This window comes from Caloenas nicobarica, chromosome 1 (assembly GCF_036013445.1).
Source record: "Caloenas nicobarica isolate bCalNic1 chromosome 1, bCalNic1.hap1, whole genome shotgun sequence".
Taxonomy (NCBI): domain Eukaryota; kingdom Metazoa; phylum Chordata; class Aves; order Columbiformes; family Columbidae; genus Caloenas; species Caloenas nicobarica.
The window spans coordinates 148,260,430-148,286,261 of NC_088245.1; the positions used below are offsets into that span (position 1 = coordinate 148,260,430).

A 25,832-nucleotide genomic window follows, 5' to 3' on the forward strand; every position below is an offset into this window, starting at 1 on the left:
AAGCTGTGACTCTTCATCCTGGAGAAGAGAAAGCTCTCATCTGAAGGAAGAGTGAAGAGGGAGTGAGGCTCTTGATGGCTAGTGACAGGAACGGAGGTGACAGGCACAACCTGAAACACAGAATGTGCCCTCTGAACACCAGGAAACATTTTTTTTACAGTGAGGGTGACCCAGCACTGGCACAAGTTGCCCAGGAAGTTGTGGACTCTGCATCCTTGGAGACAGTCAAAAGCTGCCTGGACACGGTTCTGGGCAACTGGCTCTAGGTGGCCCTGATTGAGCAGGGAGGTTGGACTAGATAACCTCCAGAGGTCCCTTCCAACCTCAACCATTCTTTGATTCTGTGATATGGGACTTTCAAAGGGTCTAAATTTTTAAAAACATGTTTTTAAAGAAATTTGATGGTTTTTACACTAGGCAGTCTGCCTTAGTTGAATAACAGAAGGACAATCTGCCCTGTGCAAAAAATCTCTCCTTTCCCTATAGAAATTTCATAGAAGAATCAGTTTGGATGCTTAAACTACACAGATCAAAGGTAATTTTGTTGCTGAATTATAACTTCCACGTAGAGATTTAATGCCCTTTAATTTCTGCCCTGTGCTTCCCTGGTCATGGCGTCTCAAGGGACCCAGGAAAGCAGATTTACTCTCACTTGTTAGTAGAGCAGAGTCTTCATGCCATCTAGTGGATGAACAGCCATTAAGAGATTCTGACCAGCTAGAAATCGGTCCAACAGCATTAGAATTAAACACAGTGAGATTTTCAGGATGTGCGTACTGCTGTAATCTCCCCAAACACATACAGCATTACTTGTAAGCAGTGCCTCAGAATCTAGCATTGAGAATATGGTGCTGAGTTTCTTATAATCTGTTCTGAAGGAACAGAAGTGACTCCTTGCCATATAACTGCAGTCACTCAGAATTATGTCCCCAGTTGTAAAATCTTATCTCTGGATACCTCATATCTGAAAAGTATATGCTACCTTGCTGACAATAAAGAGATAACAATGAGACAGGAACAAGTATTGACTTAACTGACACTGATGTCACTGGTGAAGCTTCTGGTGACTTCCAACGTATGAAAACCAGCTCCTACTAATATGACATAGGATAACTGCAGACAGCATATAGAATGTACTGTCTTCCTCACCTATGCACTTGGTATACATTGGCCCTTTATGTGAACATACTTAATGGTTTGACCCTGAGGTCTCCTATACAGTTGAGATTCAATGTTCCTACAGCTCAGTGAACCATGACCCCTGCTGGCTTCTACAATTAAATCACAGTCCTGAAACGCCAGCCTAACTATGGCTCCTGCCACATACAGGGAAAGAGTTTTACCTATATTTGCTCCACATGGTTGTGAAGCCCAAGAGACTGACTACCAAAAGGAAGTTAGAAGTTTTTGTAGCAAGCTATTTTTTGTAGTGTATGCAACATTGATTTCTTACAGCATTGGACAAAGGTATGTTTGGAAGATATCATGTACAATTGATAGTGTATCCTATTGAAAAATGGTATATGTACAACTTTCAAGGGCTGAAAGTGTTGAAAAACTACAGCTGTTGTGTTAGAAACGTGCTCGTGTGTTCCTTTTTCCCACTTTAAACCATGAGATACATACCTGATTTTGTATGAAAGATAGAATTTATTGTATAGCAATTTATTCTTTAAAACTGTTTCCAGTCTTTATTGATTTCCTGGGAAGATTATGAAGCAATCCTCCTTGAAGCCATTGCAAAGTGCACAAAGGAGAAGAAGGCGACTGGATTTACAAAAAGCACACCATGTGTATCCAGCTGCACTGTGGACAATGGGAGAACAATGGATACTGCATATCTTGAGCAAGGCCTTTGACACAGTCTCTGTTGGTGAGATACAGATAAGTGGACAAAGATGAGTGGAAAAGCAGTGGGACTGAAGCCCATGCAGGATCAATGTGTTGTGATCAGCATACAAACCTCAGTTCACAACAAATAACTAGTAGCATCCCTCAGGGACTGATGTTGGTTGTAGTACTGTTTAGCACTCTTATTAATGACCTTGGTAATGGGACAGACTGCACAATCAATAGATTTTTCAGACAGAAAACCAAACTGGGGAGGCATGGAGCACAGGATTGTTGTTTTGGACAGCAACAGGCTGAAGAAATTGACTGATGGGAAACTCACGAGGTTCAACCCAAGGCACATGCAAAGTGCTGCATCTGGGATGGAACAAACCCATTCAACAACCCAGCCTGGAGGTCAACCCAACTTGAAGTAGGCTGGTGGAAAGAAAGGGGATGTACTGGTTGACACTAAGATGAATATGAGTCAGCAGTGTATCCTTGTCACAAAGATGATCAACTGCACCCTGCACCTTGCTGATGAGAGTGTAGTTGAGGTAAATAATTGTTGGTCCCCCCAGTATGAGTAAGTCACCGACATACTGGATTGAGCCCAGGAAAAGACCACCAAGAGCACAGGAACAGAGGGAGAGGACAAGAGGTCCTGTTTCTGTCTACAAGAATCTAATGCAGGGGTGTCAACATCTATACAGTCCTAAAATTACATTTGGCCCTTTGAAGGCAACCGCAAGGCTGATGTGGCCCCCAGTGAAAATGAGTTTGACACCCCTGATCTAATGGAAAGATATAGAGAATGGATGGAGCCAGACACTTCTCGAAGGAGAACATGGGAAATTTACACCACATATTAGGAAAAAAAATTCACCATAAGCATAGTGAAACACTGGAATATGTACCCAGAGAGTCTGGGGGATCTCTATCCTTGGAGGTGCTTGGGTCTCAGCTGTACATGGCCTGAGCAGGAGCCAGACCTGTTGATCTCCAGAGATCTCTTCCAATCTGAAGTTTTCTGTGTTTCTACAATGTGGAGGAAGTTTTAAAATATGCAACTTGCATATTTTAAAAATTCTGAGAAACATCAGAGGCTCTAATAGACGTGGTAACATAGAACCCATTTTTTGACATCAGGGACAGATAATTTTGAAAAAAACTGTGAAATATAACTTAACCTCTACTAAGAATTAATATAACTGGCATACAGAGATGAAAGAAGTAGATTAAAAAGGACTATTACCAGCTAGAAGCAAATAGGCTTAGACTGTGGTTACAAGAACTGAATGTGTTGTTATTTATGACGGAAAGAGTTTCACAGTTTAGCTTTTCAGTTAGCATCTCTGTGTAGCGTATGTTGCATGGAAAGGAAGATGCGAAAAACTGTGAGAAGTAACTGGTGCTCCCTAGCTGATTGGTCAGGTGGTCAGAGTTTCATACAACAATCTGTTTTTCCATATTAGTGCAGACTTCCATTTTCATCATGGCATTATCATAATGAAAATTTGAGCTGTAGTTATTTTCGGTTGAGTTACTTCTCTCTTATGAGGCTATTACTTCTCCATTAAAATTGTATTAGTCTGAGGACTAAAAAGTGTAAACTTTGTTCACCTTTCATATGCATTCACATATTTCAGAGCTAGCTGTGACATTAATGGAAAGGAGCAATTGAAACAGTACTTTCTACAACACAGATGAAAGTTCAGAAACTTGTGAGTATTTCAAAAGGGTATGGAAGTAAATGAATGTGAGAACAGATCATGGAAAATCTTGTTGTTTCCAAAATGTCACTATCAAGACTTAGTCTGTCAAACTAAAAAGCTGATGACATTTTATTTTACCATTTGTTGGCTGCTAAATTACTTTTGGACTGTCATGTAAAATCGTTATCTTCTTTATGAAACATGCTTTCTTTTGAGTTTTAAAATCAGTCTTTGAAGCATAAACCCAAAAGCCACTGCAAAGTATCTTGCACACATTTTTAATGTAATTACAGTGGGTCAGATTCTTGGTTGTGCTCGTTTACATTAGCAAATGGTCTGATTGGTTTTATATACTTTTTTTTTTCAATCTGTGGTGAGGAAAACAAATGAGATGAGACAGTAAAACTCTCCAGGGTTTCTTTGCTTCATCTCAGCAGTAAAATGAGCAAAGAAGCCAGCTCTGTGGAATCTCTCCCTTTTTAGTGTAACCTGCTTGTTTTACCTCTGGGGGAAAAAAAAGGAAAAAAAGGAAAAAAAGAAAAAAAAGGGTAGCTGTTATCAAGCAAGTTTTGAACATGAAAAGGATGAATGACATGAAAATAAAATAGATCCTGAGGAGATGGGAAATTACTTTCCTGCTATCAAAATAACTTTGTTTAGAAGTATCGTGAATAATTGCACAATACATATCAAATAAGCCATTCATGTGAAATAAACAGTAGCAAGCATTCATTTTGTTAGGAACAGTACTTAAGTAGGAAATATGGCTGTCTGAAATCCCTAATGGAAATACAGTTCCAATATATCAACATTTGGCTGAAATGCAGGCTCAGCTACTGGAATGAGGGTTTATTTAAAAGTGAATACATACACTCCCTTTGCAGCAATGTCGCGACAAAATGTTTCATGTCTTGAAAGCTTCCATTACTTTCTCCTCAAAGGGGATGCTATCACAGAGAAAATAGCACTGAAATCGGGACACTTCTGATCAAAGTATCATCGGATAACTTGTTTTGCCTTTTTTTTCCTGCAGACCGTATGTTGTAACGCTTCGGAGGGGTGTAGTGTGTGGTGTGTGTATTTCTTTTTCTCTTTCTTCTTTTTTTCTTTTTTGTCTTTTTTTTTTTTTTTCCCCCCCCCTTTGGAGGTCTTTGAAGAATATCAGGCTGTCAGGATACAGTTTATCTCTTTGTACACCTTCATTCTCAAAACGGCCAGCGACGGGGGAGGAAACTGTAGCAGAGATAAAAGTTGCTACATTTAGCTTAATATATGAGCTCCTAAACCTCCACCCTACTTCCATCACACTTCTTGGAAAAAGTCCTGCGAGGGGCATTCAGCAGAAAAGCGGAGGAAGAGGCGTTTCGACTCTAAAGGCGACTGAAGACATCACCTACTTACGCCTCTTTTTCCCCCGCAAGGTTGTGAGAGGGAAGACCCACATCTCCTAGAAAAGTTGATCTTCACTCCCTTTGCTCGTGGCGAGGGAATCTCTCGGTTTCACCCACGACCAGGTGACAGCACAGCACCCTTGGTGAGACCAGTAACATTTCGACCCGCCTTCACCGCGCTGCTGCCCGGCCCCCGCTCCGGCACCGGGCAGCGCTTCTTTCCACCCCGCGGCGCCCGCCCGGGCCCCCGCACCCGGGCGCAGGAAGGGGCGGTGCGGCGCGGAGAGGAGCGGAGCTCCCACCGAGCGCCCCGGGCAGGTAGGGCCCGGGGGCAGCGGGGCGGCCAGGGGCGGGCAGAGGTAGGGCGGGCGGGCTGAGGAGGTGATGGCCAGGTGCAGGCAGCTCCTTCTTCCCTCCTTCGGAGGACCCGAGCGCTTGTGACCAGGGCATCTCTGTGGGTGTGCGTATGTGTGTGTGTGTGTGGGGGGGGTTCCTCCTTTGCCCCGTCAACCCCATCCCTCCAGCCCCTCTCGGACAGCGTACTGGGGGGCGGCAGTCCCTGACTGGGGCCGTGCGCGGCACCGGGGGCGGCCGCTCCGCCTTCGGGGAACCCTGCCTATCCCCAACCCTGCCTATCCCTCGGTCCTGCCTATCCCCAACCCTGCCTATCCCCAACCCTGCCTATCCCTCGTTCCTGCCTATCCCCAATCCTGCCTGTCCCCAATCCTGCCTGTCCCCCCAGCCTTGCCTTCCTCTCCGCGCTTCCCCTGCCCGCCGCGCTGCGCCGCGCTCCCCCGAGGTGCCCGTCTCGGGCATCTGTCTCCGACTCTCTCCCGGGCCCGTGATATACTCTTTCTTTATTAGAGAGTTACTATAAATAATTTAGCTCTGAAAAGGGCTGGTTTCAACACACAGCCCCTCACTGGCACTGCAAAGTTGCTCTCCTTGGGCTTCCCCGGTCCTTTCCCTCACACCTAGGTGATTTTGGAGCAGGACAGGCACCTTAAAGTGCTATTGTACATGGTAGCAGCAAAAGAAGATTCCTAAAACATTTGTGTGCTAGCTGTCAAATGACTCATTTAGAAAAGTTAATATTTGCAATTTGCTATGACGTCTCCATTAACGCTTCTAAAAATTAATTTCTCACATCTACCTTTTCCATTTCCCTCCCTGCAGTCAACAGTTCATGAAATGAGAAATTCCATTCTTCCTTTTTCAGGAGGTTTTTCAGACTGAGTTGTCTATTTATTGACTCACTTATCAAGAGACTTTACTCTCTGTTTCAGTGATGAATTAGGTTCAGAAGATTTATAAGTACAAGGTGTAACTGGAGTTCGAAAGACTGCCTCTGGGTCTGCTTTCCACCTAGCAAGACTTGCATAGTAACTAAATAACTTCACTTATGTTGTTTGAAATGAAGATGGATTTTCGTTTTAACCAATAAATAGCAGCCCTGGCAGAATGGTGATTAGACCTAGTATGGTTAAGGCAACTGTTCGCTAGACCTTGTTGTTTCCTTTGTGAATCCTACATGAATTATTGCACTGTATGGTCATATTTGAAAAAGATTTAAATTCCACTAGAAGCCATCCATAAAGAGGTAAAATGAGTGCTTTCCTCCCTTGACTCCAAAATGTTTGTTCAAACAGTCTGATGTTCAGAAGAATCTGTTGGTTTTGAAAAAAGGAACTAACAAGACTTTGGGACCAAATTCAGGTTTCCAAAAGTGTCGATCAAAGCAAGTTACTTGACCAAAATTGAGAATCACATCTATGTACCAGCCCACTTTAATTCCAAAATATTCTGGCGTTCCAGGAAAGTGAGGAATAATTATAATGATGCATAATACACACAATTGTCTAGTTCATGAGATATCATTAATGCACTTAATGGAACTTAAACATTTAGTTCGTTTAAAGATTTTGTTGGCTTCACAATGGCACAATGATTTTAAAAAAACATTTATCATTATTAAAATTCCATCCATGGCTTTAAGCACGTAGGAAATTTGAAAAAACATGCTTAAAGCTATTTTCACTTTGGGCCTTGTAGACAACTTTTTTTTTATACTTTTGTTGTTCTTGTTGTGGAAACTGTCGTTCCTCACTATTGCCATAGCATCTTGCCTATGCAGTATTTATGTAGTCCTTTCTTAGGCAGAGAATCTTTGCCTTTACTTTACAATATCTCTCTATTTCTTTCTAAAAATTAAAAATCTTGTTCTATTCCCTGAAGAATCTCTTTATATAATTTCCAAAAACCCTGTACCCCTAATGTTTCACCAAAGAGTATGCAAACCATTTGACTCAAATGTAAATACTGTTAGCCTGGAGTGGAACAATTTGAGACAAATTGATCAGATTCAACAGCAGTGTGAGAGTAAGATTAGGGACGTGTTTTTCTTGTTAATAGTAGCCACTTATCTCAAACCTGGTAATTACTAAGTATCTTGCATTAGATTGTATTCTTTAATCCCTGTTAAAGGAATGAAGGGCTCTGCTCTACGTTCATTAAAACTTCCACTATATGCTGATGTGACGTGCCAACAAAGAATGGGATTTAGAATTAAAAATCCGGTGATAAATGATTTCATCTTTAGGTAGTAGATCATAGTTACATAGTCTGTGACAACTGTATTTCTTCTGGATGTGGCAGGGTGAAAAATAAAAAGTAAAATCAAGAAATGAAAATAAAGAGAGAGGCCCTTCTTTCCTTATAAAGTGTGGCAGTTTGAATCTCGATGTGTACAAGGGAACTGAAACCAGATCTGACAAGTTTACTATATGACCCTTTAAAGTTGCTTGCTGCAGTACTCAGCATCCAGCTTCTTTTAGCTGCTTTCTAAATTGGGATCTGCCTACCAGTCAATCTGAAAAAGGGGATGTGAAACAGTTCTTTCATTTCTTTGCAGTGATTTATAGGATGATGACATACTTGTAATGAACTGGGAAGGCTGACAAGAGAGAGAGACCAGCTACACATTTTGATGTCATTCTGGAATATTGCTGGAAATGCAGTAGACTCCTGCCTCTGGCTACTTTACATCATGGGAATTTTTTGACTGTAAATCTCAGAATATTCTCTTACAACAGTAAGTATGTGCTTTCTCAGATTGGAAGTGGTTTAGGTAATAAAACTAACCAAACAGAATGCTAACGCGATTTCTTTTGGCAGCTCTCTGTGAAATACGTCTCGTGTGTGTATGTCTCATTTGTCAATGCATGTTTGGGTCAGTGACTAAGCCAGGTTGTCTGTCTTGGCTGCAGAGTTTGATCTGAGCTTACTACGCACCTAATCTGTCTATTTGTAAGCAAAACTGAGGCAGTCTTAGGACTGGCTCTGCCTTTGGTTGTCAGTTAACCTGCTGTTCTGAGCAACTCAGAGAAGATACTCCACGCCGGCATTATTTAGTGCTGTTTTCCCTTTATGTTTTGAAACACAGTAGACTGCAGATAAAGCGATTGCATATGAACTTTTTCGTCTTCTCCCCCTCAGTAGAAATGCTAGTGCTCTTGGCTGCTGCTTATTGGTTCCATAGACAAAACTGTACGACAAAATTGTAGACCTCATTGCTCTCCAACAGACTCAAAATTAGCCATCAAGATATCAAATCTATCAACATTGTGCTGTTCTCATTGGGGGCAAGGGAGGTTTCTACTAGCTATTTCTATAAGGTCCAGTCTTGCAAAACTTATACTCTGTGGAGAAAAAAGCACTGTAATATCCCATGGTAGGCATCTACTGGCTTGGGACCTAAGTTTGAGAACTTCTGTAAGATTGTCAGTTTAATCAGAAATGTGAAATACATCTAGTGAACAAGAAAATGGAGGAAGGAAACTCTGCAGTGCTTTCTGAATTTAAAATAAACTTTCCAAGAGAAATCTAAATACATTACATGATGTATGAAAATAGCTGTTATGATAACATTGTGTAACTTTCCATTTGGAAAACCGTCTTCACTACCAGGCAATAGTTACACTGCTCACATGCTCAAAGGAATCTCTTTCACTGCACTTGTGATGAATTTTGAATCTGTTTTTCTTAAGCTTTCGGTACAAGCAAGAACTTGAAACTTCAGTTTCATCTTTTTGGAAAAGAAGTGAGAAGTAACTCAAGAAAATGACTCTGATGATTTTTTTTTCCATCTTTATCATTCAATGTGCTACTGGTAAGTATAAATCCTCATTTTAACAGCAGAAGCTTCAAAATATTTGCTGAATATGTGACACCTTCTTAACAGTTGCTTACAGTGGGGAAAGTTCTGTGTTTTGCAGCTAAAAAAAACCCCAAATCCCAAACTTAAAAGTTTTGGCAATTTCAGCCCAGCTCCAGACTTGGGAACTTTGGTTCAAAATACCAAAATTATGAAGTAAAAAGAGCAGAGATGCTATCTGGAGACACCTGATGATGTTGTATGGCTGTATGAAGAGCCACAACAATGAACAGAATGAGTCTGCTGCTTTTTGTGCCATTCGGAAGTGTGGTCACAATTGTTGCTAAACAATAACAACGAACCTCAGGAGGAATAGAGACCAAAGGCTTATTTTATGCCTGACTATTAATGCTAGACCGTGGCCCCTTGTCTGTAGTTTTTATGACTTCTGTAAGCAAAGGTACATTTGGGAAATTTGATTGGAAAAGCAGAATTTGAGACTAAATTTTACACAAATAATCTAATTCCAAGGCACCTTTTCTAAAGAGATCTGAAATTTTTAGGAAATATAGCCGCATAACCACTCAGTTTTAATTAAGAAGATAAGAAAATGCAGATTTTAATCCATAGTATCTCTACTGTCATGGTAACTGACCAGTTCTGAGGATTAGTCATATTTGACAAGTCAAACCATATGTAAGAATTTATCCTTTCCCCTTCCATTTGTGGCAGCTTATTTACTGTAAAGTGAGGCCAGATTTGGCCATTTGCATCCATTTGACTTTGGCACTCTTGGACCCACATGAAAGAATCTTAGGGAAATGTGAGGTTTTTCACTGTTCTTTTCCTTCTGGTTTTGTTGGGTGAGGTAGAATAAAGACTTGGAAAACTGTATTCTTAGACTGAAAAAAATATTACTGGAATAATACATACTGCCAAACTACTCTGCTGAAGGAAACTCACTTTATAAATGACCAGTGGCACAGCAAATCACTTTAAAGTCAAGCTAATGTAATTTTCTGAAAGGAGTACTTGGCTCCCTAATGTATCTTTTTCTCGACTTTCTCTGAAGAGAAGCTGTGTCCCCTTCGTGCCTCCATTGATGTACTGGAAGGGGAATATTTTTTCCTTTGTTATCTTGAGTCAAGGCAAGAACATTTTCAGGAAGAAGCATACACAATAAACTGGTACAAAGAAAATGCTGGAAAGCAGCAACTGATAAAGCAAACACACAGAAATGTTTCCCAAAAGAATTTTCTGGAGTTCTGGCCAGCTGAACTCACTGACTCTGGGAGTTACTCTGTCACTCACAGGTGGGTACCCAAGTGGTGGGTGAACATCTTGCCTTTGCACTTGTCTGTGAAGAAGCTAATTTCTTGGTCTTGCTTTGTATTGCTAGTGGCATCCATACAAAGGAGGTACAGGGAACTGCATTAACTCTACTGTCATTTTCCACATCATTTCACAATAACCATCCAGGCAGACCTGTAATTTTTACAAATAGCTATAGGCAGTTGCAGCATTTAAAAAGTTCTGTAAACCTTTTGATAAGGCAGGTAGCATTTCTGCTGGCTTGTGATTAATTACCTAAGCAAAATGAGTGCTGGGTAACCCTTCTGTCCACTGCCAAGTAAAAGGAAACATTTGCTTGTCTTCTCCACCAGACTTGTTCTTCTTACTGTGTTGAGTGTGTCTCATGCTATGAGGCAGCCAAGTGGTCTAATAGTATAGTAAAGTAACAAACACAGAGTGGCATAGCTGAACTATGGTTTCTGTGCAAACAGAATGTGTTAACATTAGATAATACCTGACATAGGCTTGTCTGTTGTCATGGACCTTTACTTCTCATATCAAGTCTGAATTTGGCTTTAAATTCTAGTGTTATTGGTGGCCTCGATCAGCTGTCTGTATGGTCACTTCACTAAATATAGTGCTAAAAAGCTATTAAATCTAACAACTCGCTCTACTGCCAGCACCTAACCAGTAGTATAAAATGCACGCTTTTTGGCATGGGAAGGATAGGTGGAGAGCACACCTGAATTGCCAGGCTACTGAAGGAGGTCGTTGTAAGGAGTCTAAAATAAAGGACAAAAGAGAGGAAAGCTGTGATAACCCCACCTTAATTCACAATCCTTGCAGTTTTGTGATTATATATTTCAAGGACTTGGAGTAATGACAGTAAATCCACAGTAAATTACAACAACACTGTAAGATGAATATGAAAAAAATGTAAACTTCGAAACTGAGGGATACAGTCTAATGTATAGAAGAAGGAGACGACAGGAAAAGACCTTAAGTAAAACTACTAGGATGAAATTTGTTAAAATAAGTATTTGTTGGAAAACACAAAAATGTCTGAATCCTTTGTGAAATGTCTTGATTTGCTGATTTGCTTAAGCAAGAAACTCAGACGAAAGGTTTTGTGTGCATCAAAGCATTCATTTGAAATTAAAAGTTTTGATTTTCTGCTTTTTTGTTTAATTTTCTAAGACTACATTATGCTACTACATTTGAAAACTCAGTTTTGAAAGAAAGCATTTTTATTTTGGAAAAAAAAAGTTTCTTAACTAAAATAATATATTTCGACAAGTGTGAAATGACTTTTTTTTTTCCCCCCAAAGTTTCTTTTAAGCCCATACAGATACTAATTTTTTGGTTAGGATCAGAATGAAGTCACATGCCATAGATAGCTAAAGCATATGTATGTTTGCATTGATGTGTTCATGTGTGTTTGTTAGTATAGTAGATTTAGGATATACATTCAGGAATAAACATCATCTGTAAGCCTGAGTGTCTCCATCTGCAGCAACATTTCTTGAAAACAGAGGATTTCATATCCACTTGCAATGGGAGTGGTAAACAGAAAAACTTTGTCACACCTTTGGCAGGATTTCTAATTTGTGTGTTTTTTTCTTAACTTGTATCCTGTGGTTATCAAATGAAAAACCAGATTACAAGAAAGCAGGTCATCTGGGTGCTCTGTGTTGGTTACCTTGAAACTGAGGGAACTCACAGGTTCCTGAAGAAAATGAAAGTACAGAGATCTGTGATAAACACATGATATGTTTTAAGATCCTAATACTGCTCACTTTTCCACTGTGTTTAGAGCAGCCGAAAGCAGTGGGAATACATACATTTAGAGTTCATGTTGTAGTTTGGAAGGCAGAGGGTCAGTTTCTTCCCGTAGATTGAAATATTGAGATAAGACTGGCTTGTTGCAATGAAATAGCTAAGGGATGGCTTAGAGTTTGTTATGTATCCAGTAAATTTGGTTTATATTCTCTAAGGACTTTCACTTTCCTGTAACCTCTCCAGAGCCAAGCTAGTTTTTAGTTTTCCTTCTTGGTGGGTTTGGTGGTGTGTGGGGGGTGAAACTGAAAGGCTGTTAAGCCACAAGTGGCTTTGATCCTCAAAAATTATCATTAAAAAGTCTCACCAAGTGAAAACCAGGATAGAAATATAGCAGCTCAGACCCTAGCAGTTAAAACTATTTTGAAAACCATGTATGTGGCAGGCAGCTAGAAATTATGTAAGCCAAATTCATCTTAGTTTTCACAGATGTGGTTTTTTCACCTTCCAAGGAGCTGCTCCTTGCTAGACTTTGGCTTATCAGGTAGAATATCATTATCCACTTCAGGTGAAATCCTCGTATTTGTTGAAGTGATTTCACCAAATATGATCACAGAAGAAAGCCTCTGTGGAGTGACAGTGCTGAGGAGAACATGTGGCTTTATTGATCCTTTTCTTCCATTTGCTGAATCTAGATAAAAAATAATATGTATTTTATGGCTAATCGCATAATTGCTTCTCCAGCAGTATTCAGACACTAGTGTAAAGAAGCACACAGAGTCAGTGGAATTAATTGAAACTAATGTTTATATGTACATCTAAGCTACTTACGTTAGGCACCTTTATTGCTAGGGGGAGAGAGGCCTTTCTGGGGCAGAGGTTACCTTGTCCTAAACTGAACATATAAAATAGGTCATGTAAACTGCACTCTAAAAGGGTGACTATTGGTTGTGGTCCCACTGCTGACTGTGATTAGTAGCTCTGATTTAAGTGATTAAATGGGATGTTGAAGAATAGGTGAGATGGACTCCACCCACCATGAATACCCATATGAGTACATCTCTGATGGGGAAGTTTTGATAACGTTTTTCCTGTTTATGACACCACAGTTAACTGATCAAGGAACCAAAACAGTATGTTTTGATTTAGTTAGTCAATTGCAATTTATGAGTAAAGGATATCTCAAGTGAGTAAGGAGGACAAGGAGAACCCGTGTGGGCTGAAAAAGGGCTACAATGTGAAGAGGTTGAACAAAATACATAAATACATCTGTTTGGAGAACTTCAAATGGAAGGAAACCCCAACCTAAAACCTCGTCTAAATTCATCATATAAGTGATGTGCTAATAGTTCTTCTGAATCTTGTAAACAGTAAAAGGCATGTCAGTCATGAATAGCATTTAAGCTGATAGGCTCATCAGGCTTACTTCTCCTTTTCAACTGTTTGTCCCCTTAGCCCTTCTCATCAAAATGAATTTTACTAGTTTCAGTTCTCCTGGGAATGATTCGTTTTTCTGTTCTTGGAGACAGAAAGAAAGATTCAAACATATTTATGAAGAGAAGACTGGCACAGAAGGGAAGTGCTCTGTGATTGTTACTTTTACTTTGTCAGACTCCACCTGTTCAGTAAAAAAATGAGGGCTTTATGCAATAACTGAGAAATTTTACTCATTAACTTATAGCAGCATATGACTTTCTCTGAAGCCCTAACTTTGTCAAAATTAGGCCACCTTTGCCAATTTTAAGCCAGAAGTCCTCCAGCTTCTTTTCCCTTGATAGCCATGTATTTAGATGTATCTAGCAATGAAATTACTCACACCTATAATGTGATTCTTTAGAGGAATATGTTGATAGAGCATTGTAGATATCCAGATGAGAATGGTCAGCTGCTAAGTATTTGAAAGAGGCATTTTTGGAGCATATTCACCTGATCTTTTATAAATGCTGCATGGGACATGATGACTCTGCTTTAGAAGAGGTATTACCTGGCTCTTCCAGTCAACCTGGTTTGGCCAGCTACTGTGGATCTCTGATCAGTGCAGACCAAAAGACAAAGAGATGTATCCTTTCCAAAATGCCTTATTTTGCAGACATGCTCGAGTCCATAAGTGATTCTGTAATTCATGAGACTTGCATGGTTTAGAAATATTTCCAAAATATCAGTGACTGCACAGGATGCAACAATGAATAATTCTGCTTTGTGAACAATAGCAGAGATGCCCATCTTATTTTTGACATAATTTTACAGATACACTTTTCAGTTACTGCTTTAAACCTTAGCAATGCATAGCAGATTAAATCTGCAAAATCACTAGCTGATTGAAGGTCCTAAAACTCTTTTATACTCACTTATATCTATACATGATGCCACAGATTGTTGCGTTCTTGTTCTGGGCAATATAGTATATATTGTCATATTTTATAGATATAACTATTGACAACTGTTTTATGATAGATGATTTAGTTTAGATAACCTCTTTTGTTATGGGAAATAACATATATTTTGGGGTGGAAAAGTAATAAAGGGGAATATAAATAATATAGGTCACTGTAGATGTACTTTTTACCTAACAGTTATGTTAGAGAATTTGTTTGTGTTTTGTTGCACAACTCAGTAAGTTACCTTCCTTTAAAAAGATCCTAAAACTGATTTTACTATTTTTTTTCATAGCAATGGAAAACAAAATTTCACAATTCAAAAGTGGACCTTGAATGTACTTGAAAGAAATAAAAGCAGCTGTTTCAACAAAAATCATTTAACCACAGAAACTAAAAATGCTGGAACTGGTTATTCACTGAAATGCAGTGATTTGTCTGTCAATGAAAATGACAGCATAACATGGTACAAGGTAATTACTGAAACAGTGTCACTCAAATCATTTGCTATAGAAACTTCTTGAACCACTGCTGTTGTGTATGTTTGTTAGCAGTTCCTGGGCCAAATGCGTTGTTGATGTTGTCAGTTGCCTCTGCTGCTTTATGACCCATTTTGAACTTGAATAAGAACATTGCTTAAGTTTGCTTTTTGTCTAACACAATTTCCACAATCTAAAATAAATATAAAATAAACAGTAAGTAATAAGTCAGTAGCAAAAAAAAAAGGCAAGAAAAGCACATTAAAATGATGTGTGACATAACCACATTTATTTAAGAATGTATTCCTATATGAAATGGCAAATTTCAACAATGCAAAAACTGCAATTCCTTTTGCACCAACCTAATAACTGTTAGGTGTTGTACTCAGCCATTGGATGAAGCACCCTGAATAGGTTTCTTCCACCCTGTCCCTATACATCATCTTGACCAGTGCTCCTTATTCCTCTCAGGTGTCTTGGTTGAAGTAACAGATGCTCTGTGTTGAATCAGTTTCAAGAAAGGATTTTGGCAGCTTAAATACAGGCATCTGGATTCTGCCAGGCAGAATGAGTCCCAGCCCTTGTGCTTCAGGACCTGGGAGGATGGGACCATTGATGGACAGGGCCATAGGTGGATATGTTTCCCTCATTAAAGGACCATATCCCAGACTGACCCGTCTCATGGCTAAGCTGAGTATACCGATGCTTAATATTTTAATGCCTAATACTGTGTGAGACAGATGAAGCAGCTGCCCCTGTGCCTAAATATCCTTCAGTGTTTGATTGGGTGAAAATTTTCAAAGGCTTCCTATCACACCTTAAGCTGAGATAAAACGGGGATGGTCACACATGCCTTTTGTATAAGAGCCTGGTAGTAAGCATATACATCCAGTAAATGCCCATTCAGGTAATTCAGACCAGAACCAAATATTGGTGGATTTTCATAGGACATTTATCTTGTCATGTGCCATGAATTAAAAAAAAAAAAAAGGAACAACAAACCAGAGTTAGTTTTGGGGGATAGGGAGAGTAAGCCAATGTGAGTCCAACTCTTTTCACCCTCTGAGATGGTCACTTTCCCTATTGTTGAGGCATCTTACTTTAGCCTGAAAGCTCCTCATAAGTCTAGATAACTTTTAGCCACGAACAGGTGATACCTACAGACACGGGCCATCATTTTGAAAAAAAGCACATGATTGCCTTTAAAATCCTGATACAATATTTTTATACTCAAATACTTAGTTGGAATTGCAGTGTTCTCAACTCCTAATGGGTTAAATGTTCAAATGTTGTATTTAAGTGCCCAAAATTGAAAATAGGATCCCCACCTCTTTTGGGTCCAATAAATATCATTGAGATAGTGAAAGAGTGATGGTGACACTTCATTTCGAAATTCATTTTTATCTTCTGTAAGGTTTTAAATGTATGTTTGCTACAGAATAGTATTTTTTGTCTTTATTGATGCAGGACTGTGAGAGCTATGAAAATGAAACAGAGCGGGAACTGGATTTTAAAACCTTAACAGTACAGCACTCTGGGATATATACCTGTAAGATTTTAATACATCATGAAGGAAAGACATACCACAGCACAAATACAATTAAGCTGGTAGTAGAAGAAGGTAAGAAAGCTTTCTAAAATTTTGAAGCATGGTTTTTGGTTCTCCATACTATGGAGATTTTTAATTACAGTTCTCATTTGATAAATATATACAAGGGTGATCAAATCGGGGAATCTGAACTATCTGGCAATGATTTCAAAAATAAAAAAGCAACAGAAGAAGTTTATATGACATATTACCAATTTTGGAAAATTTATTTAGTATATTCTCTATTTTTTTTTTTTTATTAGCTGCTGTAAGTAAGTCACACAAACTTACTAAGAGTTCTGGGGAAGAGCTTTGCTAACCGTTGTAAATTGTGCACAGTATATATATGCGTGTGTGAAAAACATTCAACAGGAGATACTACTCAGTAATGCCAGAGTCCAGATTTTGTTCTTTGTATTAAATGGAATGTATGTGATTAGTTTTAGAAATAAAGCAAATGTGTCATTTTTATTGTGGTAGAATGTAAGTAAGCTGTTACTTCAATAGCAATACTTGTTTGTATTTTAGATGCACCAGAGGCTGTGACTTTGGAGATAGTTGGACGCAATGAAGAAATTGAAACAGAAATAGGTATCAAATTAGTACAAGAATATTTGTGGTAACTACAGCATGTACATGCTTTTTGTTCTGATCACTTTTTGGTTGGTGGTTTGGTTAAGTGTAATCAAACTAAGAATTGTCTACGCACCCTCCTGCATCTGATGCATCTTCACACCTGGTTATGTTTTCCCTAGTGTACTCCATGATTGATATAAAAGTAGCCTAAATTTACACCTTTACAGAGGCACCACCCCAATCCAATGATGCCTCATGTCTACCAGCCTCCCAGGATACCCTTCCTGCACAGTTCTTCCTCCTTACTGTGCTTGTCTCAACCCTTAGAAAGTAATAGGGTTCAGCGTTAAAATATTATGAATGATCTGTCTTCCATCTCTTATCTTCCTTGATGAGATCATTTCATAAGGTCATTGAACTACCTGGTGAGTGATGAGACAGATGGCATGTTGGGGACTCAAGGGAATTTTGGATGGCCTTTCAAACCTGTCATTGCTTAGGCAGTGTTCTGTAGTATTTCCCTGAAAACAGCTGTAGTGTATGATGAAAGGGCTAGAGCTGCAAGGTAGATGATACTAGAAGTTTAGGTCTATGTTTCAATCTGTGCAACTGCGATTTGGGTTTCTAAGGTCCGAATCTAAGATGAGCAGATTTTCAGCTGGATCCCACTTTAAAGGTTCCACTGGAATCATCACTTCTGATGAATCTCAAGAAGGCAGCTTATAACATGTGCCCTTAGAGAATTCCTGGGCAGGCCTCCCTTGCTGGAAAGCATTTGTGCATGATGATCTGAACAAGAACTAACATGCAGCTTTTGTGGCTTAATAAAGGGCAATCTGGATGTGTTCCCTGGAAATGATGTTGGCATAGCCTAGAAGTGGTGTTGTAAGGCTGCAGCTAACCTCAGGTCAAGTTTCCCGTGACAATGTTTAAAATAAAATGCCTTGCAAATCATCAAATCTCACACTGCAGAGCTGCAGCCTCCTGCCTTTATTTTCCTGAGCGTACAGTTGTCTTTTTACTTCTGCCCTTTCTTATAATTAACCAGACTCTAAGGGGTGGTTCCTGTCACTTCCAATTAGTGCTCTGAAAGGGTACAAAGTAGCGGACTGCCTAAGTGATTTATTCGCACATTCAGGATTATGCTGATTTTCAGGTGTGAAGCTGGGATGAGAATTTCTTCTGTAAAACTTCAGCAGGGTTTCTAACAGGTTTTGTTTTTCCTTTGAGCAGTAGTGTGCACTTCAGCTATTAGAATCAATTGGTTGTAACTCCTCTTACCAGTGACTTACTTACACCTGGCCCTGGGGCACTGGTTGTCCTCTCCTGTTCCCTGCCTGCAGCACACAGTCTAGTTCATATAATAGAATCATATAATACCTTAATTTGGAAAGGAGCCAAAAGGATCATTGAGTCCAACTCCTTTTAGCTGTGTAAAGCCTGAAACACACTGGCCTACTTGAACTCTTCTGGCTGTGACAGAGTTTATCTGAGAGAAAGCTGTGGATGACTGTCACTCTGCAACAGGGTGCAAGAGAGCCCTGTGTATGGTTGCTGAAGCCACCACCAGTGCAGCTGGAGCACATATGAAACACTGTGCAGGGGCTATGAAGTCCAGAAGGGAGCACAACTTGTGGGATATATTGCCTGGAAAGATGACGTTTTACTACACTGTGAACATGAATGCTACTTCTGACTAGATCTTCTCATGTTATGCTTTGTTTAGGTAAAGAAGAAATACTCAATTGCACAGGTTTCTTAGGTTATTCTATGCAAGAAGATGCCAGCCTCTACTGGTTAATTAATCAAACGTTTCCAGAAAAATGCTTGGGTATCCCTGAGAATGAACCTTCAATATGTGAAGAAGAGTTCAAAAACTTACAGTAGGTTTCCTGAAAATATTGCACTTGTACTTGTATGTGATAATGTCCTGCACTTTCTGAACTGCAAATTCAGTAAAGAGTCTGGGGTTATTTTAGAACTTTTTTCTCAAAATCTGCCTCTCGGCTGGCTGTAGTTTTCTGTGCAGATAGTTCTCCTAACACCATTTCTTGTTGCAGGCTGGGAAACAGGTTCTATGTCACAAGGCTACTACGGATTAAAAAAGTAACAGACCAGGACATGCATCATAATTTCACCTGCATGTTGCAAACTGACGATAGAACACAAATAAAAATAGTGAAACTGAAGAAAGGTACGGTATAATCTATGAATCATACTTCTCATATGTAATTATTAATCATGTCAGCCTTCTCAATCCTGAGGGCAGGGTACTGATTTCAGAACATCTCTCCAAATCTGCCCGTGTCCTTATGAAGGCCTTGGTCCATCTAGTGATGGACCTAACAACCCCCCTGAATGATTCCTCCTGCTCTGAGGCAGGGGCACCAGGGGTTGCTGCTACGTCTGCATGGCACTTCTTTAGATCCCATGACAGAGCATTCCCTGTGCTCTTCTACTCACCAGATTGTTGGGATCAGGGGGATTACCTACCCAAAGCTTGGTGCAGCCCAGTGTCTGCTGTTTAGATCACTTTGTTTATTAGGCAGCTCTTTCTAAAATTGAAAAGTCAATCTTTTATATACCTGATAATGCCTGAAATGTTCTGGTTGATGGTTTCTTTCTTGTCAGGGACTCTATTTGTCTGGCTATGGAAAGCTGACCTCTATCCTGTAGTAGTACTTCACATTTATAGTCCAGTCAGCCTGGAGATTCATAACAAATGGGTATTCCCTTCTTGTTTTGCATCTCTCTCAGACCTTTCCTAGCTTTACTGGGAGAAAATATGCGAAAATAGACTAGTTGAAAGATGGTGCATGTAATAAATCAAATTAAATACAGACTACAATGAGCATGAATTGACAGTGCCTTCATAAAGACTTCACAAAGATTTAATGATTAAAAATCTATATTTGGAACTAAAAATACAAAGATAACAGAATAATAATGAAAAAAAAAAGAAAAAAGAAAAAAAAAGCCTGAAAGAAACCAAAGACACAAGGAAAAAAAGAATATCTTGGCCAAAGAGATTAAAGGAGACTTTGAGGACTGTTATGAATCAACTGAAAGAGGGGTGAAAGGTAGAGGATAACAGGAAATAATAAAGAATCTGAAGAAAACTCATTATAAAAGTAGTTGACTACCAGCTGGGATGCCATACCTCGATGAGGATCTGTAGTGCCAGTCTTGATCCCACATGCAGTTCATTTATGTGTGTGAAGGGTGTATGAATGCATGCAAGATTTTTTCTCCAGTTTTTAGAGTAATCTACGTTCTGTAGTTTTTCTTAATCTCAGGACAAATGGCATGCTTGAAATATTAGCAGGAAAGGATTCACGTCAACATTGTAATCTTTTCGTAGTGATTTTAAGATGCCATCAGTATTGAATACAGTAATTTTGTCACATAATACTCTCATTAAGGCTATAATTTCCTGGGATTCTGTTTTACAGGGAACACTAGAGATCTGCCTGTGTACGTGTTTACAACTGGAATGGTCCTTGCTGTACTATTTCCATGTGTTGCTGTAGCTGCAGTGTTTGTCTGTCTGATGTTTAGAGTCGACTTAGTTCTATTTTACAGGAACATATGCAGAAGAGATGACACTGCTGGAGGTATGACTTGGCTAATGCTGAAAATTGAAATAAGTGTATTGATTAAAAATTAGTTTCTGGTAGGTTCTATAAAACAATAATCTATGAGGAAGAGACAAAATAAATCCAGGAGTTTTGTGAGTAGAAACAGCAAAGAATATGTGAAAGAACTTGATGGTCAGGTGTTAAAGTGAGTTTGTTATACACCTGGGGCAGTAACAGCAGATAAACACAGGGAAGAAACTCAATGTGATTGACTGGCCTCTGAATTAGTCTTGGATTTTGTGTTTGTAAATTACTGATCAAAGCATAACCAAATATGGTATACTCTCATAATTAAAATAATAAATTGGTTTATTCTCTTTTCCCAGTACCCATTCTACAGAACTACTTGATAGTTTTAGACAAAGAGTAAAATAAATTTGGAAATTTGCAATATCACTTAAATAGCATTCTTATCAGGTTACAGACACATTTTTACTTCCCTTCATTTTCTTGATCATCACAGATGTGACACTGACTGGTTATATTAACCTTTTTTTTAAAAAAACCACCTTAAGGTAGAAAGAATATGTTAATTTCAAATATTTGCCAAATGCAATCAGTATCTTTTGTATCAAATTTAAACTGATTCGGGATTTCTTTTTTGTTCAAAGACTGTTCAGGGTATTAAAGGAAAAAACAAGAATTTCTAGATGTTTTGCTGCCGAGACAGTAACTTTGAAACCCAGAATGGTGGATCAGATACTATACTTCTAATGGTTGCTAACAAGCCAACAATTGGTGATTTCTTTCCAGATGGAAAAGAATATGATGCATTTGTGTCTTACCTGAAGGATTGTATTTCTCCTACTGAAGAAGAGAGAGAATTTGCTTTGAAGATTTTACCCACAATACTAGAAGAAAACTTTGGGTACAAGTTATGTATATTTGAGAGAGATATATCCCCTGGAGGAGGTAAGCGTATTGAATATTCTTATCATTAAATAGGCACATCATTTTTACACAAATGTAAAAGTCTGTAATCAGAACGAATTCTGTCAAATGTCTTCTGCATTGAAATGCTACATTTTTCATCTAATCTAAACTACGTTAATGCAAAATTCAACTGCACATTTTACATATTTTATAGATATATTTATGAGTTTGTATACACCTACACACATATACATATCTTTAATTACACAGAACCAAGATGAACAGATGAAAAAACTAGCATGGAGAAAGTTAAGGTGAGAACACAGAAGAGGTCAGATATCTCACAAAGCTCTTGTTCTACTATTGTTGAGAGCAGGTGCCTATGAATGAACTCACATTTACTGCACAGAGCAGCTGGTATCTTTGGTACTACTTATTCTCATGTAACTTGTATATTTTCTGTATCTTCACTGTGGTGCTTGAAACCATTTTGTGAGCGTAATGGATGCCATAACAAAATGGAAATGAGAACATGGAATTTTGTCTCTCTAAATGGCCTATGGATGGATGGCCTTTTGCAGATGCTTGGAAAAAAGATAGTGGGGTATTCCGTTTAGTTAAAAGACCTAGTTGAGTAATAGGATTTCATTGTTAAAAACACAGAACAATAAGGTCAGTCAGCCTCCTTCACAAGGCAGGATCTTCTCTCCTTGTATCCATTCCTGACATATTTTTCTAACCTGAGAGACGCCACAATTCTCCCAAGCCATATTTTTTTCCCGTTATTCTCTCTCCTTAAGGATTAAAGAAAAGGCTTTCTGAATTGTTTGGCCTGTTTCTTTCAATAATTTTGGTTTATTTCCTGGCAAGAGTTTTATCTTATTCCCTTTTATCTAGTCTGATTCATTGTGAATATGGAAAAAAGACTATTTCCTTCTATTTACAGGAGCCTTTGGTGGGTTGTAATACCTCTGTCAGATTCCTTCTCCTCTCAGTTTTCTCTTCTTTAGCCTACTCTTGCAGTTTGCTTTGCCTTTCCCTGCAAGGCATGTTTTCTAGATCTCTGGTTTCTGTAGACCTTGTTGTCCCATGGTCCTGAAGCAAGCACAGGAAGTTGTGTGTGAGAATTCAGTTTGGTGCATGACTGTTTGAAGTTTATCACCATTTGATTCAGGCATCGCTTGTCATGACAAAGTCATGGGTCTAAAACACTGTTGGAACTCATTCTGTCTTCACATGTTAGCATTCTCACCTTTCTGTTTCTGGCAATAGATTTGGCTATTTGGGTGACATAAACATAGGACTAACCTGGGAGTTACTGAATATTTGGAAAGAGGTTGATTTCGGCAACTTTCTGGGTAAACATGCCAACAGTATCTGTTATGAAAAACCAAAGATATGTCTCATTGGAGGAAAAATACATTTTGCTGTTACCTTCTATCTGTGTGACTACAGACAGGCAGCTGTCTAGGGCATCTGGAGATTGTATGTGGGTTTTGTCTGCTTCAGAGAACTAGCTTGGGCCATACCTGAGCTCATTTTTGCAGACTCTTAATCTGTAATGCATATTAATTTCTTCTTAGGTACAGGATGCTTACATGCTGTCACTTTATAAGTGGAACATTTTTGGTACGTGTGATTGTTAAAGGATAAGTCAATCCAGTGCCTATCCTTTCAATTTAGTTTAATAACACATTTATCTTTAATTTGCAGTGGTTGTTGATGATATCCATTCATTCATTGACAAAAGCCGAAGATTAATCATTATACTGAGCCAGAACTACATTTCTGACAGAGCTATATATGAACTTGAGAGTGGACTGCATAAAGCCCTAGTTGAAAGGAAAACTAAGATCATATTAATTGAATATATGCCTATAAGTGACTACAATTTCTTGCCAGAATCACTGTCTCTTTTATCATCAAAGAGGGTTGTGAAGTGGAAAAAGGATAAATCTCTTCCTGTGAATTCCAGATTTTGGAAGAACCTTCGGTACCTGATGCCAGCAAAACCTACCAAGACAAACACCAAAGGGCACTATAATAATCTTGACCTAGGCTCAGAAGGGCCTCAACCACGGACTGAAGTCTGTGACTTTAATGCAGTCGTATAACAATTCTGGAGACAGAAGATGCTGCAGAAAACTGTGCATTTTGCTAACTACTTGAAAACACAATCTGCACACTTATTTTGGGAAGATAGCGTTCATAAAAGGCCGAGTCTGAGATTTGAGAAGAATGTAGAAATCGTTACAGTGGCTAGGATGATGTTAACCCTGATGCTAGATGCTGTCCCAGAGAAAGTTTCCTCAGCGATCTGCACAAGGAGCAGAAATTTGATTCTGCTTAGGACTTATGGCACAAAGCACAATGCAAAACATTTTGGTTTTACATTTTCCAATAATGTAGAATGATATTAGTCATACTTGCATACTTTTTGAGGCCACCTCAATAAATATATCAGCATTTGCAAAGTATTATTATTTAGATGCTCTTGGTTTTGTATTTTGGTATTTCCTAAGGATCCTGCTTGAGAGTAGACCCAAACAGACCCTGCCCCAGAGAGCCTGGCATGCAGGCTTTGGGCAATGCCAAGCAGAAAAATCAAGTGAAAACAGAGAAAAGGAAGGTTAGAAAGAGTAAGGCAGATTTGATTGGGCTACCAGTATTTACTACGGGCTTGTATATGTTCTAGACAAGCCAAGTGGGAGTGATTTGGAGGAATGGTAAAGACTGTTTCCAACCTCCTGTTCCACTGAAAATACTATAAATGCTCATTTTGGCAGGGAAAAGAGGTGGATGTGATAGAGATAATGGTATTTTGTTCATGGACACTGATATCTACATTGTACCCTGAGCTGCCTTCAGCTGAGGGATGTAAGGGATTTATGTGAAAACAAGATCTCTGGTATGTACATATACTCCTAAGCTTTTGGAACGTTTGTACTTAGTATTATTTTTAAAAACAAAGTTAGAAATGCCATTCAAAGCCATGGTAAATCTTCCTTATTATTACTTGCTTGACAGAAGATACCAGTCTGACACAAATTCCTGGATAAAATGGAATGGTATTTCCTCCTAATACGAATGGGGAGAAATCAATGGAGAATCATTTTGGAAGATCTTCTGTCAGTTTGCTAGGAGACCACCAAGGCTCAGCCCAGTCTCATCATCATCTTGCATTCAACTAATGCTAGTTCTGAGGAGAGCTCTCTTTGAAATGGATACTTAATTTATACAGCTGTAGTGGAGGAGCTCCATTACTTTCTCAGTGCACTTGAGAACACAAATGGAATGCTGGGTATTATGGCAATGACATGTCTCAGGATTGATGAGAATGAAATACCTTGTTGTTTGTCAAAGATCTTGTAATCAAGCATAGATTCTGACAGTAGTTCAGGTAAAAGTAAAGGCTAAATGTGGATTTACAAAATGGAGACAACACAGTTGCCAGGTTAACATGAAGAGGAAAAGGAACAAAAGAATAAGGCACTCACCTGTGATGTCCTTCCGATCAGCTCCAAGAGGTGTCTCTCTTTCTGTCAGGCAACTAAAGAACTATTAAAACGTGATTCTTAGGCAAAAGCCATTCCCTGGCTTAAGCTCTTACTGAAGAGGCTTTCTGCTCTGTAGATATGTCTCTTTGTATTTCCAAATCTTTCCCAAGGTTCATTTATTCTCTACCAGTGTTTCTTGCAACTTGTAATCACAGATCAGTTTCAACAGTTTTTTGCAGGACTAATGATTGCCTCTACTTCAGAAATGCCATTGGACATACTGGGCACATCCATTTCTTGGCCAAACAGCTGACAGAAAAGGTAGTAATTTTCCTGCTACTTAATTGAGGCTTTAAACTTGCTCCTCAGCCACATAGTCTTTCACATGCTGTCATCAACGTACTTCTTAACAATATAAGTGTCAAATGTACTCTGCATGTGAATACAGATAGTACAAGTGATTTGTTAAAAGCTGTGGACTGAACCTATGCTCTAGGAGAATCAGCTACTATAAATTGAGGTTGAATTTGCCACAAATGCCCCCTCACTTCAGCTTGGAGAGATGATGTTACTGCATGTACCTGCTGTAACTCAGGAAGCTGTACCCTGAAGATCGTGAGACCATGCAGAATTTGACCACAATAAGAT

At 39.0% G+C, this 25,832-nt stretch overlaps 1 protein-coding gene across 1 annotated transcript; it reads left to right on the plus strand.

Moving 5' to 3' along the window:
* Positions 1 to 9,055: 9,055 nt before the first annotated feature.
* Positions 9,056 to 23,801, plus strand: IL18R1 (interleukin 18 receptor 1). The gene is made up of 10 exons (XM_065656868.1): positions 9,056 to 9,104; positions 10,162 to 10,402; positions 14,829 to 15,006; positions 16,480 to 16,633; positions 17,129 to 17,191; positions 18,903 to 19,059; positions 19,237 to 19,370; positions 20,629 to 20,790; positions 21,568 to 21,726; positions 23,401 to 23,801. Exons 1-10 carry the CDS (start codon positions 9,056 to 9,058, stop codon positions 23,799 to 23,801), a joined length of 1,698 nt encoding a protein of 565 aa, XP_065512940.1.
* Positions 23,802 to 25,832: the final 2,031 nt, after the last annotated feature.